The 13,524-nt window shown below is 45.0% G+C and overlaps 2 protein-coding genes across 4 annotated transcripts in view; one reads left to right on the top strand and one right to left on the bottom strand.

The window, feature by feature from the left end:
• LOC119971440 (Golgi apparatus protein 1-like) overlaps positions 1–13,524 on the top strand; it is a 167,878-nt gene that overhangs the window by 90,199 nt on the left and 64,155 nt on the right. The window lies entirely within an intron of this gene.
• On the bottom strand, positions 12,751–13,354 carry LOC119971442 (60S ribosomal protein L18a-like). Its single transcript, XM_038806976.1, has one exon. It carries the CDS (start codon positions 13,322–13,324, stop codon positions 12,797–12,799), a length of 528 nt encoding a protein of 175 aa, XP_038662904.1. The 5' UTR covers positions 13,325–13,354; the 3' UTR covers positions 12,751–12,796.

Genomic DNA, 13,524 nt, shown 5'->3' with positions numbered 1-13,524 from the left:
TATGGGTTCTAGTCAGGAATCTTGATCAAAGATTGGGGTTCTGGTTAGGATCTATAACACATTCCAGCGGAACAGTTAGTCTCACCATTAATCTGAACTGAATATTGGTTGGGAGTGAGTTGCATTTGGAGACTCCTGCAGTACCCGCCAGGTTCTTAACTGCCTGGTGGTCACCCGTTCATTCCTCTTCTGGCTATAAATGTGCTATCCAATGAGGGCAATGTTCCGTAATTGATTTTCTTTATGTTGTAAAGTTTATTTTGCTGGAACAAAATGTGAAAGGTTTGAAGTGGGGGTAGGAGGGAAAGAAGAAAGGAATAGAGGAGAATAAAAACCCAAAGTAACTATGTACGGCAACAATTTTCTTTCAATTGGCACTAGCATTTATTGTCAAATGGAACCTGAAACTTGTGTTGAAAGCCCATTGAAAAATATTTTGCATGTTGCCTCGCAATCAAGGATGTTTGAAGGGATCATCAACATGAAAGAGTAGAATGTGAAAACAATGATTCATTTCACATCAACATCACCCCATGGGAATGTAACTCTGCGGTAAATTCTGGAACTGGAATCAAGGTGCTGAACATGCAGGTAAAAATGGTGTCATGATATTTAAGATCATGCCTGATGTCTAATTTTGGCAGTTTTTTCCCATAGTTAAGTACTCCTTGCTGACAGGAGAAGCTTAAGGAAGTCGTGCAGGATATCAAGCATGCTTTTATCTGGCCTATTAGCATTTTGAACCTTTTTCAAATATTTTATCAAACCCAAGTCGATTCCGGAACATAAGCCTGCAGAGAATAGCACACGGCTGACATCTTGGGACAGTTACAAAAATAATAGCTCTTTAGGTCATAGCAGTTGATCCTATTTTTTCCAACTAGATATAGGGAGCAAGCAAGGGTGGCAAAAATAATTGAACATCAGCGTGTAAGGGAGAAGGCATGGATTCATCCTTGGAGCAGTTTTGAAATGGCACCATTTCTGGGGTTTATATTTGCAATGTTAACAAATCTATTTGCAGTATCCAAATATTTTTGTGTAAGCATGGCCACACATCTGCAGTGTAAGGGAAATGTATGGTCACAGAGTAAAGATCAACTTAGTAGGCAATTAACTTTTGTCATGAATCTGCTCTGAGGCAGCAGTAGGGAGTATGCAAAAGAATCTCAATTGGTATGTACCACTCAGTAATGGGTTTCATACGGCAGTTGAGATAATCAAGTGGGAATAGTTTAAAGAGGAGAAACGGAGAAACAGATTATAAAGGAAGGTCCCCGAGATATACATACATTAATGTATAGTGAAGGAAATTGGTGGGAATAGACAGCTGAATACACAGAAGGCATAATCAAAGAACATCAATGGTAAAATTGCCCAGACCCTGGAAAGCCAGTGGCGGCAGTTACCACCTAGCAGTCTCAGAAAGCAGGCAGGCCAGTTTCCAGCCACCAAGCCCAAAAGCCAAGATTACAGCAAACAAACTGCTAAATCTTGGAGCCAAGGCAGTACAGAACTTTTGTAACAGCAGTTTTAAAATATCTTCGCTAGACCAGGAAAATGGCGGTTCCTGGATTTGAGTATCACCCCCTGTATTGTGTGGTAACTATAGCTGGTTATTCAATATAGATGTTGGTTGGGGCACAGGAGAAATCGGAGTTCAGGTATCGTAGATACATTGTGTAACATGGGTTACATTCTACATTTGCGTGAGAGTAGAGTAATCCTATATGTGTATTTGTCTTTAATGAATAGTTTTAATTGTTACATGACTGGCTATTTATTCTACTGAGGTTTCACTTGTCACCTCACACCAACACAAAACTACACACCATGATTAACTGGTCTTCCAAGTTGGGATACCCTCACAAATAAGTGTGCTTGGTGAGACTTTTGGGAGACTGCATGTCTCGCCAAACAGGAGATGATGTGACCTACCTGTTCTATGATGATGATTTAGGAGCAAAAACCTGTAATAATTATAACTTTTTGGGAGGTTGCCAATAGACCTGGGAATGTGGTGATGCCTGAAGTTTGCAGATTTTCAGTAGTTTTTGTGTTTGTCCTTGGAATTGCAGAACTGCAGCACCGTTAATCTTTAAAGGTATTCTGATGTGGAAATTTTAAATGCCATTGTACCTGATTTCAGAACTGGAAAGTGGCCTCCTATAGGGGCTGGTTTAGCTCACAAGGCTAAATCGCTGGCTTTTAAAGCAGGCCAGCAGCACGGTTCGATTCCCGTACCAGCCTCCCCGGACAGGCGCCGGAATGTGGCGACTAGGGGCTTTTCACAGTAACTTCATTGAAGCCTACTCGTGACAATAAGCAATTTTCATTTCATTTCATTTCATGTAGAAAATACATTCAATTTTAAGCACTGAAACAGGCCCTTTTTAGCCCAACTAACCCATATTGGTGTTCATTCTCCGTACAAACCTCCCACCTCGTTACATCAGACTATATGGGGAGGACTTCAGACTATGGGGAGGCAATGTCGTAGTGATATTGTCACTTGGCTAGTAATCCAGAGACCCAGGGTAATGCTCTGGGGACCTGGGTTTGAATCCCACCAGGGCATATGGTGGAATTTGAATTCAATAAAAATCTGGAATTAAAAGTCTAATGACCACAAAACCATTGTTGATTGTTGTAAAAGCCCATCTGGTTCACTAATGTCCTTTAGGGAAGGAAATCTGTTGTCATTGGCTGGCCTACATGTGACTCCAGACCCATAGCAAGCAATGTGGTTGTTTCATAGAATCACAGAAGGAGGCCATTCGATCCATTGGGTCTGCACCGGCCCTTACAAAGAGCACCTTACTGAAGCCCACATATCTCCCCTATCCCCGTAACCCAGTAAGCCCACTTAACATGTTTTTTGGACACTTGGGGCAATTTAGCATGGCCAATCCACCTAGCCTGCACATCTTTGGACCCTGGAGCGGTGAAGCAACTGTGCTAACCACTATGCTACCATGCTGCCCTGCTGATTGAATCTTAAATGCCCTCGGGGATGGGTGGACGCCCATATCCCATTAATTAATTTTTAAAAAAGATTAACATATCCTTCTATTCCTTTCTCCCTCATGTATTTCTTTACCGTCCCAATAAATACATTAGTGCTGTTCACATCAACTTCCTATGGCAGCACATTCAAACCACTATTTGGAGAAAGAGGAAAGATGTTTCTCTTGAATTCCTTATTGGATTCGCCAATGGCCATTATGTTTATAGGCACTAGTTTTTCGCAAGTGGAAATATACAATATGGGTAGCACAGTAGTTAGCACTGTTGCTTCACAGCGCCAGGGTTCGAATCACGGCTTGGGTCACTGTGCGGAATCTGCACGTTCTCCCCGCTTCTGCGTGGGTTTCCTCCGGGTGCTCCTGTTTCCTCCAACAAGTCCTGAAAGGCGTGCTTGTTAGGTGAATTGGACATTCTGAATTCTCCCCCTGTGTACCCGAACAGGAACCGGAATGTGGCGACTAGGAGCTTTTCACAGTAACTTCATTGCAGTGACACTAAAGATTATTATTATTATTATTATTATTTACTTCATCCAATCCTCGGATAATTTTCAAGTTCACCATCAAATCACCCCTCAGCCTTTCCTTTTCTAGAGTAAAGACCTGCAGCCATTGCTGAAGGGTTCAACCTTTCAATTCAAACATCTAATAAATTTGTTTGAACAATTTTGAATTCTTCTATACCTTTGTTACTGATCAAAACTGTGCACAGTATAGCAGCATGACCTAACCAAGCTTCTGTGCAAATTTAATGTCTGATTTTTCAGACTTTCAATGCTCTCTCTAGAATTGAACCCCAATGTTTTCATTGTCGTTTTAATATCTATATTCGCCTGCCTTGGTACTTTTGGTAATTTGTTCATCTGTGCTCCTCTCTCCCTTAGTCCTCTATCCCAATTCAACACACCTTTTTTTTAAGGGTTGTGTGGTCTTCTATAAAAATACACCACATCTACATTGAAATTAATTTGCCAATTCCTGTAAGTTATTAATATTGTCTTTGTCACAGCCCTCCTGCATATTAACTATACCCCCAAATTTGGTGTGATCTGCAAATTTTGTACATTTACTTTGGATTGCAGAGCTTATTCCAAATTTTCAAAATTTTTACAATTTACAACAGTAACAAAACCCACCCAAGACATAAACCCCCCCCCCACCCATTTCTACCCCTCCCTCAACAGTCAACGGTAACCAACTCTCTAAAATGGAAAATGAACTATCCCCAACTTTTGTCGAATGCATCACTCGCGCCGCCTGCCCCCCGAGCAAATTTCACCTTCTCCAGGACTAAAAACTCCAGGTCTTCCCGCCATGATGAGGCACTGGTTGGAGAAGCTGACCTCCACCCCAACAAGATCTGTCTCTGAGCAGTCAGTGAGGCAAAGGCCAAGACATCTGCCGCCACACCTGTCTGAAACTCGATGCAAAAAGACCGGCAGGCACTGAAACAAACAAGAACCACAGTAAAACTTTGACCCCCCCCCCCCCCCCCCCCCCCCCCCCCGCAAACCTCTCTTCACCCCCAGGAGCCTCCCAATCCACTTCCTCTTGCAAACACGTTACCCAGTGACGATCCCCTCCCCTCACCATTCACACCTCCCAGGTCCACCGCAACCTGCATGACCCAGGCTCCAATGACTGCAGCCCCTCTACCATGACACTCCCATTCACCAGCCAACCTTCATTTGCTCCTGTGGTGACCCCTGCCAGAGTCTCCCCACCCCATCCTGAATAACCCAGCCCCTCATGTCCAAAAAACCCACATCCCTTAAACAAAGAAAAAAAGCACATCCATAAGAAAAAACACAATCACACGCAAACCCCTCCCCCCTCAAGCCAAAAAGACCCAAAAAAAATCCAAAGAGAAAGGTCAAAAATAAAACATTCCCAGTCCACAACAACAAAGTCCAGCTGGCAACTCATCTCCATCCAAGTCCTTAACGAATGCCCTGCCGTCTCAAAATAAAAGTGCTTCGAATTGTGAGTCATTATGATTGGTGATAAGACTATATGCAGTTAATAATGCGATCTCCAACCAGCTGGTGGTGTCAGTCCTTGGCCATAATGTGGCAGACTCACCAGTTGGTAGGAAGGCGTACACAAGGACAGTTGGGTAGTTCCAGAGCAACCTAGCCCATATAGCATTCTGCATGTTATCCTTCCAAGTGTTTCAGTAATAAACCTCATTCTAAGTAAGTCATCAGTTCTGTGAGCATCGTTGCAACAGCAAGAGAACAGAACACAACATGGTACCGTTTAAGGAAAAAGCAGAAAAGACAAAGGAAAACCGGCCAAAGAATGAAGCAGGAAAAGGAAGATTCTTCAACCTACCTGGTAAACTGCAGCCTGTGATGACTCAGTGCAATAAGAGACAGTAAGGCTCAGGATGGAGAGTTTAAAGACATCCCATCAGCTTCAAGTATCGGGTAACGTAGACTAAAACTGGTGCGGTTTCAAACAACAGTTTAAGCTCTATGTTTCAGCCCGTGGCCTGCAGACATAGCCCGACGAGAGGCGCATTGCTTTGCTGCTCACGGTGGCGGGTCCACAAGCTATCAAAATCTACAACACATTTCCTTTCGATAGCAAAGAGGAAAGCAAGAAATACAATCAAGTGATGGAATAGTTCAATCGGCATTGCTCTTCAAAAAAGAATGAGACATTTGAAAGATATATTTTTCGTATGCGTACCCAGAAACCTGGCAAATGTTTCAACAGTTTTGGTGCTGACTTGAGGCTGAAGGCATGGTCCTGCAATTTTAGTAATCTAAAATCTTCAATGATCCGCAACCAAATAGTATTTGGCATATCAAATGACAAACTCTGTGAGAGATTGTTGAGGGAAGATTTGATATTGGAAAAAGCAATTAAGATTGCGAGTGAGTTAGCTGCACAGCAAATCAGTACACTCAGCTCAAAACTAGCACCATCAGCACTGTGATGCAGTTCCATTAAAAAATGTGGCCTCCTTGTGGGCGGCCATTTTAAGTGGCCGACCGGGTCCACCATCTTATGCCAGAAATGTGGCAACTGGCGTGGCCCACGGCGATATCCAGCATATGGAAAAGTATGCTCCAGGTGCGGCCGAATGAATCACTTTGCGAAACAATATTTTTCAAGTCCTTCAATGGACCAAATCAGAGCAATTAATGCATTGGAGGAGAGCAGTTCTATATTGATCTAATTTCAGAAACTGGCCTGAGCAGTCCAAACGAAACGAATGAAGCAGCCCTTCTGCTGGTCCAGACAGCGAGTGGCCAGACGGCTACTGCGACTCGCAACAAGATATGCTGGTGCACTCACTCGATGAGAAGCAAGCACAAGACCAGGCGAAAGACGACAAATCCAATGAGGCGTTGGAAGAGCCAAAGGGAATTCCAGGCTTCTGGTTAACAGCAAAAAGGCATGTTTACTCAGTGGCATGATACAGGAGCATGATGAGCCCATATTAAAACATCTACAAAATGTTAAGGTTAAATGTTGAGAGCACACAGCTGATAGGCTTCACTCTGGAGTTTACGTTTGAGCCAAATGGTATTTTACTAACGAGGTAATTATGAAAGCATATCAGTTGCAATCGCGTCCGGACGAATAGAGGTTCTCATTTTGTGACTAATCAGAAACCATGGGATGCACCGGGTGCCAGATCGACTGGAAGAAAAGAAAAAAATGACACACTGAAGACCATTAAATGAATCCGAAGCATAACGTTTGGAGCACTCGCAAAACGGTTATGAAAACTGTACCAAATGACTCATTCTTCAATTTCTTCAGACCTCCAGAAGCTCTGCAGCATGGAATGTTAAATACAAGTTCTGCAGCAAGACTCGCTGCTGACGTTGAAATTGATTGGATCCTGTGTGCACACACTTCCATGTGCAATGCCGTATTTACAGGAGATGTTTTTGCTGATGACACAGACTCTGACAGTTGAGTACCTTGATGAATCCTACCAACATTATGAAGACAATGAAGTAAGCAAAGGTTTGGATGATGAGCTGGAAGAATATGAAGCGTTAGTAAAGCTTTCGCGGGAGAGATGGCAAGCTTCGTGGTGGAGCTTGTGCAGCGCTACATCGGTGGTTTGACGGAAATGATGAGGTGATCACGAGATGCCCAGCCTGTGCCGGACAACGAAAAATGTGAAAACTCTGAGATGGCGCACGTAGAAATGGACAGCAAGATTTCATCAGCAGACATCTCAGACGAAACTGATGTAGTTCCCGAACCAACTCGAAACCGAAAACATTTTACCAATTCTGGAGAAACTAGCTCCAGAAGCAAAGGGAGAACCATCAAAGCCCCATGAAGAAGTTCTGGTAGTGGACTCCATGAGACGCGAGGCCACTGCACCGCAGGAACAGTTCGAAGAGCAAATGATGGCATCCGTATGCAGTTCCATGGCGTTGGATAACATAATAATCCATGACAAGGATGAACCGTGGCCTGTTTCTGTATGCAGCGCCACAACGATAGTTGATACTGAATCTGGATACAGTTCCACGGCTTTGGATGACACGTACATACTATTACACGATGAGGATGAGTCCCCGTCTGGGCTGTCTGAAAAAGATGAGGTGTGCATAGTGATATTGAGTGACGAGAAGCCATCATTTGGGGCTCAAACACAAGATGAAGGGCAACGCCGAGCGCTGAGGATGTTAATCCTACCCAGATACCAGAGTGTGAGGCAATCCAGACACCAGATTGTAATCCAACTCTGATAGCAGTGTGAGAAGCTCTGCAGCTGGTTGTTGAAGGTGCTGACTTAATTACCACGCCACAGTCCCTCGGAAGCACGCCAACACGAGACTTCTCTGCAGACAACCCACAACACACTGATTCCATGGTGCAGGCCAGCGACAAGATGGGTGCTACCAGAGCTAAATGAAAGACAAAAAGCTCTCGAAAGATAGTTCACAAAAAACTCCAAAGTGGTTGCAAATTGGCACTAAAAACAAAAAAGAGGAAGAGAAGGAGAGTGGGGCACTCCACCGAAGATACCAAGAAAGAATAGAGCAGCAGCAGAAAGCATTGCGAGAGCAACACAGCAGCCAACAGCATTGAGCAAAGAAACGGAAGAAGAGGATTGCCAACCAGAATACCAGGTTTCAAGGTGCATCGCCTAAAATGGCTAAAACGTTTTTAAAAAAGGCACGAAAACCAGAATTTCAGAAAGCTGCCAAGACTTCAGACGATGGGAGCAAAGGACACTTGTAACAGACATATCATGTCAATTAAAGCACAGTTAAATCAATGTATTATGTATATTAAAGCACGATTAGATTTTTAAGACAGGCACATGCCACATGTGATGATACATGATGCAAATAATGTTTCTGTCCATGACTAAGGATGTTTCTATGTTTCAGTGTTAACATCTTCAAAGGAAGGCGAATGTGGTGATATGTCTGAATAAGATTGTATGCAGTTAGTATTGTGACCTCCAACCAGCTGGTGGCGTCAGACCATGGTCATGTGATGTGGCACACATCAGTTGGTAGTAAGATGTACGCAAGGACAGTCGCACATAGGGTAGTTCCAGAGCAACCTAGTTCATATAGAATTCTGCATGTTATCCTTCCATGTGTTAACTAAATAAGTCACCAGCAGTTCTGTGAGGATCATTGCAACAGCAAGACAACAGAACACCACAACTCTCTGCTTCGCAGGGTAGACCACTCCAAACCTCACCGTCAGCTATCCAAAGGCTGCCTACCTTCTTGCCAACTCTGCTGCCAGATCTTGGTGTACATATATACCAAGGCCTTCCCACTCACATCCTACCTCTGCTTTGTCCAGCTCAAAATCTTCTCCTTCACATCGTAACTGTGGGAGCAGACTATGACCGTCTTTGGCGGCTCATTTGTTTTAGGCACATATCTTTTGGACAGAAGCTTCAGAGATTTCGTTGCCGTTTTCTTAATCATTGCGCTGCATTCATTAATATATAGCTGACAGGTTTAATTATTTTTTAAAAAAAAAATTTACATTGAGGCAGGACGGAGGGACACTGACAGTCAGGGACCTATACACGGACGGCAGGATCGCAACACTGGATGAACTGACAGAGAAATTGCGGCTAGCCAGGGGGAATGAGCTATGGTATATGCAGCTCAAACACTTCTTACGAAATGAGACGAGGACATACCCACAACCGCCACGACACACACTACTGGAAGACCTACTGGACGCAAATATCCTAGATAAAGGGAACTGTAGTGACATGTGCGACTGACTGACAGAGAGGGCCGACACCGTACTGGACGCAACAAGAAAGAAATGGGAGGAGGACCTGGGGATTGAGATTGGATGGGGACTCTGGAGCGAAGCACTGCATAGGGTCAACTCCACCTCCACGTGCGCAAGGCTCAGCCTGACGCAGCTAAAAGTGGTACGTAGAGCCCACTTAACAAGAACCCGTATGAGTAAGTTCTTCCCGGAGGTGGAGGATAGATGTGAACGGTGCCAAGTAGGCCCGTCCAACCACGCCCACATGTTCTGGTCCTGTCCCAGACTGGTGGAGTACTGGACAGCCTTCTTCGAGGCAATGTCCAAAATGGTGGGGGTGAGGGTGGAGCCATGCCTGAAAGTGGCGGTCTTCGGGGTCTCGGACCAGCCAGATCTATTCCTGGGGAGGAGGGTGGACGCCCTTGCCTTTGCCTCCCTGATCGCCCGCCGTAGAATCCTGTTTGGCTGGCGGTCAGCAGCACCACCCAGAGCTGCAGACTGGCCGTCCGACCTCTCAGAATCTCTCCAAATGGAGAAAATCAAATTCTCCATCCGAGGGTCGGACGACGGCTCCCACAGAACGTGGGAGCCATTCACACGACTGTTCCGGGACCTGTTTGTGGCCAACGAACAAGAGGAAGAATAGCCAGGTAGCCAAGAATCAGGAGAACTTAGTCAGGAATCAGGAGAGGGTAGCCAAGGCATGAAAGGGAGAGACAGGCGAACCACAGGAGGGGGCGGGACAGGAGAAGAGAACCAGCGGGATGGGGCGGGGGGCAGGGAAACAGGAGCCGGAAGGAGGGCACGGGGTGCCAAAACATGCATGACATCTCCAGGAGCGGGGGACGAGGAGGTTGGGGATGGAGGACGGGAGGAGCAGGGGCTTATTCTGTGTACATAACGCTAATTATACCGTGTTCAAAAACCCAATAAAAACATTTATTTTAAAAAAGTGTAAGGGCGGGGTGGGGGGGGGGGGGGGGGGGGGGGTGTGTGTTGGTTTTGGGTTTATTTTGTTTTGTAATGTGTGTTAAATGTAAAAATTTGAATAAAAATATTTAAAAAAAAGTCAGCATTTATAAATTGCCATTAATATTGCGACACCAAAGGCTTCACAGAGACATAATTGGGCAAAAATTAATGTTGATGTTGGGACAAAGGAGGAAGTATTTGGAGTGGACAAAAGCTTGACCAAAGAGGTAGTCTGTTTTGAGGAGGGTCTTAGATGAAGTACAGGAGATGGCTATGTAGTGGTTTTTGAGGATTTCCAGAACATGAGGCCTCAATGACATAGGATACGGACAAAGGAGCTCATGTTTCTGAATTTACGATGGTGTTGATTGGTAGGCGTAGTGGGAGGTCACCGGATTGAATCCCACTGTGTATAGTTTCTGATTGGCAAGTTCAGAGAAGGCTGTGGTGTCTTCCACTGGGACAGGGAAAAGAATAATCTGATGGGGTGCTTGACTGGGTGGTACTTTATGTCGTAGCTGGTTCGAGTGGGCATTGGCAATGTTTTGATAAAGGGTAACTCTGGGAAGACTTAAATGTGTATTTATTTTGCATGTAATAGTCAAAGCTGAGGAGCAGCACGGTGGCGTAGTGATTAGCCCCGCTGCCTAATGGCACCAAGGAGCCGGGTTCGATCCCGGCTCTGGGTCACTGTCCGTGTGAAGTTGGCACATTCTCCCCGTGTCTGCGTAGATGTCACCCCCACAATCCAAATAATGTGCAGGTAGGTGGATTGGCCACGCTATATTGCCCCTTAATTGGAAAAACAAATTGGGTGCTCTAAATTTTAATTTTAAAAATAGCCGAAACTGGGAGAAGAGACAGCAAATCCTGGGTGCACAATATTCCCGTGATATTTGTGTTCTCAAAATAAAAGATTTTGAGTACAAACTGTAATTGATAGAGCTGATTTTTAATGTAATGCAATTTATCTATGTCTTGGTTCCCCTAAGAATCAAGTGTTGACACAGACGCAGTGTTTTCAATGGAATCACAAGATACCCATTAGGGTCAGAGTGCTCAAAGTTGGGCATTCAAGATATTGATTCCCAAGGAGCTTATTGTGTGGGATACCTATATGAATTGTTCACAACCGCATTGTATTAATTGTTATTTTTCTCACTGTTGTTAAACTTGCTTGATAATTGGATATTGTAAATGCATTAATGACCTGCTTTTGTTGCCATACATGCTTTCCTGAGTTTTTAACTTGAGTAATTTGCAGCCTGTTTCCATTGTTTTGTTGTCACCAGAGTTTGGGAAGATCTCAGCATTGCATAATTGTGCACTATTGCAAGCTCCAACTTCTTTGTGAAGGATTCATGTTTTTAAACAGAGTAAAACTTCAATATTTTTATTGGGAGTGGTGATGTGGCTGGAATGAGTTTGAAATAAATAGCATACCCAGTAGTCCCCCGTTATACCGCGCTCCGCAATACCGCGGTTCGCGATATACCGCGGGGGGGCTTATGGACCCCAACTGTCAGTTGTGTCAATTTCAGCGGCCGGCTCACTTTGATCCGGAGAGGGAAGCTGCTCTCTCACTGAAACAATCAGCCGGCCGCTGAAATTGACACTGCCCGCTGCTCTCTCCCTCCAATCAGAAACATTAAAACTTAAAAGTTGGATTGGAGGGAGAGAGCAGCCGGCAGTGTCAATTTCAGCGGCCGGCTGATTGTTTCAGTGAGAGAGCAGCTTCCCTCTCCGGATCAAAGTGAGCCGGCCGCTGAAATTGACACTGCCGGCTGCTCTCTCCCTCCAATCCAACTTTTAAGTTTGAATGTTTCTGATTGGAGGGAGAGAGCAGCCGGCAGTGTCAATTTCAGCGGCCAGCTCACTTTGATCCGGAGAGGGAAACTGCTCTCTCACTGAAACAATCAGCCGGCCGCTGAAATTGACACTGCCCGCTGCGCTCTCCCTCCAATCAGAAACATTAAAACTTAAAAGTTGGATTGGAGGGAGAGAGCAGCCGGCAGTGTCAATTTCAGCGGCCGGCTGATTGTTTCAGTGAGAGACCAGCTTCCCTCTCCGGATCAAAGTGAGCCGGCCGCTGAAATTGACACTGTTTTAATTAGATCCACGATGGGGGTTTTAAATTTATTTAAAAATCTATGCTAGCGCTTCCCATTGTGAGTCTACGGGGGTTTGACCTCTCCCCCTGCCCCCCGTAGACTCTCAATGGGAAGCGCTAGCATAGATTTTTAAATAAATTTAAAACCCCCATCGTGGATATCCGCGGCTCGGATGCAACGCGGGTGGCTGTCTTGGACCCCAACACCCGCGTTATAAAGGGGGACTACTTAAGGAAAGATGTTGAGGCACGCCTGCATTTGGAAGGGTGGGGAAACGAGGAAACATCAAGCTCATTGGAAGAGCTGCTTCCAGTACATAGATCACAGCAGGCCAAATTATAACTGCTTTCTCTTGACAACCCTATAGCCGAATACTGGATTACTTTCTTTATTTTTTTATTTTTTTAGTCAGCCAGACTTTTATTTTCACAAAGTTTCAACTGTCAGTACATTTTAGAAAAAAGTATTTGGTCTCTTGGTAGTGAAACGGGGCTTGTGCCGTTGACGCAGGATTCTGTGTGGCAGAGGGAACTTGATCTTGGAATTGTGGAACTGCTTAACAGCAGGTCGGCGACACTTGCTTGATGGAATCTCCTCTACTTTCATGATCTGAATGGAGTGAGCACGAGCACGATGGCGAGCTCCCATACCACGGTCGCACAGGGTGACAGCGCCAGCAGTTGTCGGGTCCCTGTACTCCCTGTACATATTATGGGTTCCACTGCGAGAGTCATAGCGCAGCCAGATACCAAAGTTCTTCACTTTTGCAGGTGACTTCTCAAAAACAAGTCCACAATAGACGATTTCACCAGCAGACTTCAGTTTCTTCATCAGTGAAATGAAGTACCAGAATCGAGACTTGGCGACAATATGATTTGGAGCAAAGATGCGCATCCGATACAGCGCAGGGCTGGGCTCTTTAGTTGAGGGCAGGCGCAGCCCAATCACCTTGTACTCCTTAAGGGTGCCCGAAGCCTTCATGTCGCCTCCCGATCGCCTGCCACCGAAAAGAGCCTGGATTACTTTATTGATGACGAGAGAGCCAACTCCATTGTACAACTATTCTCCGCGACAAATTTTGACAGCAGTTTTCCAAAGTTTTATATATGCCATTATGTATTTAATGGCATTCCTCGGTTTCTTTGTCTTGAGATGGCTAGAAGTTAAGTCGGAGGGGGAGA

Source organism: Scyliorhinus canicula, chromosome 9 (genome assembly GCF_902713615.1).
Source record: "Scyliorhinus canicula chromosome 9, sScyCan1.1, whole genome shotgun sequence".
Classification (NCBI taxonomy): domain Eukaryota; kingdom Metazoa; phylum Chordata; class Chondrichthyes; order Carcharhiniformes; family Scyliorhinidae; genus Scyliorhinus; species Scyliorhinus canicula.
This window is presented reverse-complemented; position numbering and strand designations above follow the sequence as displayed.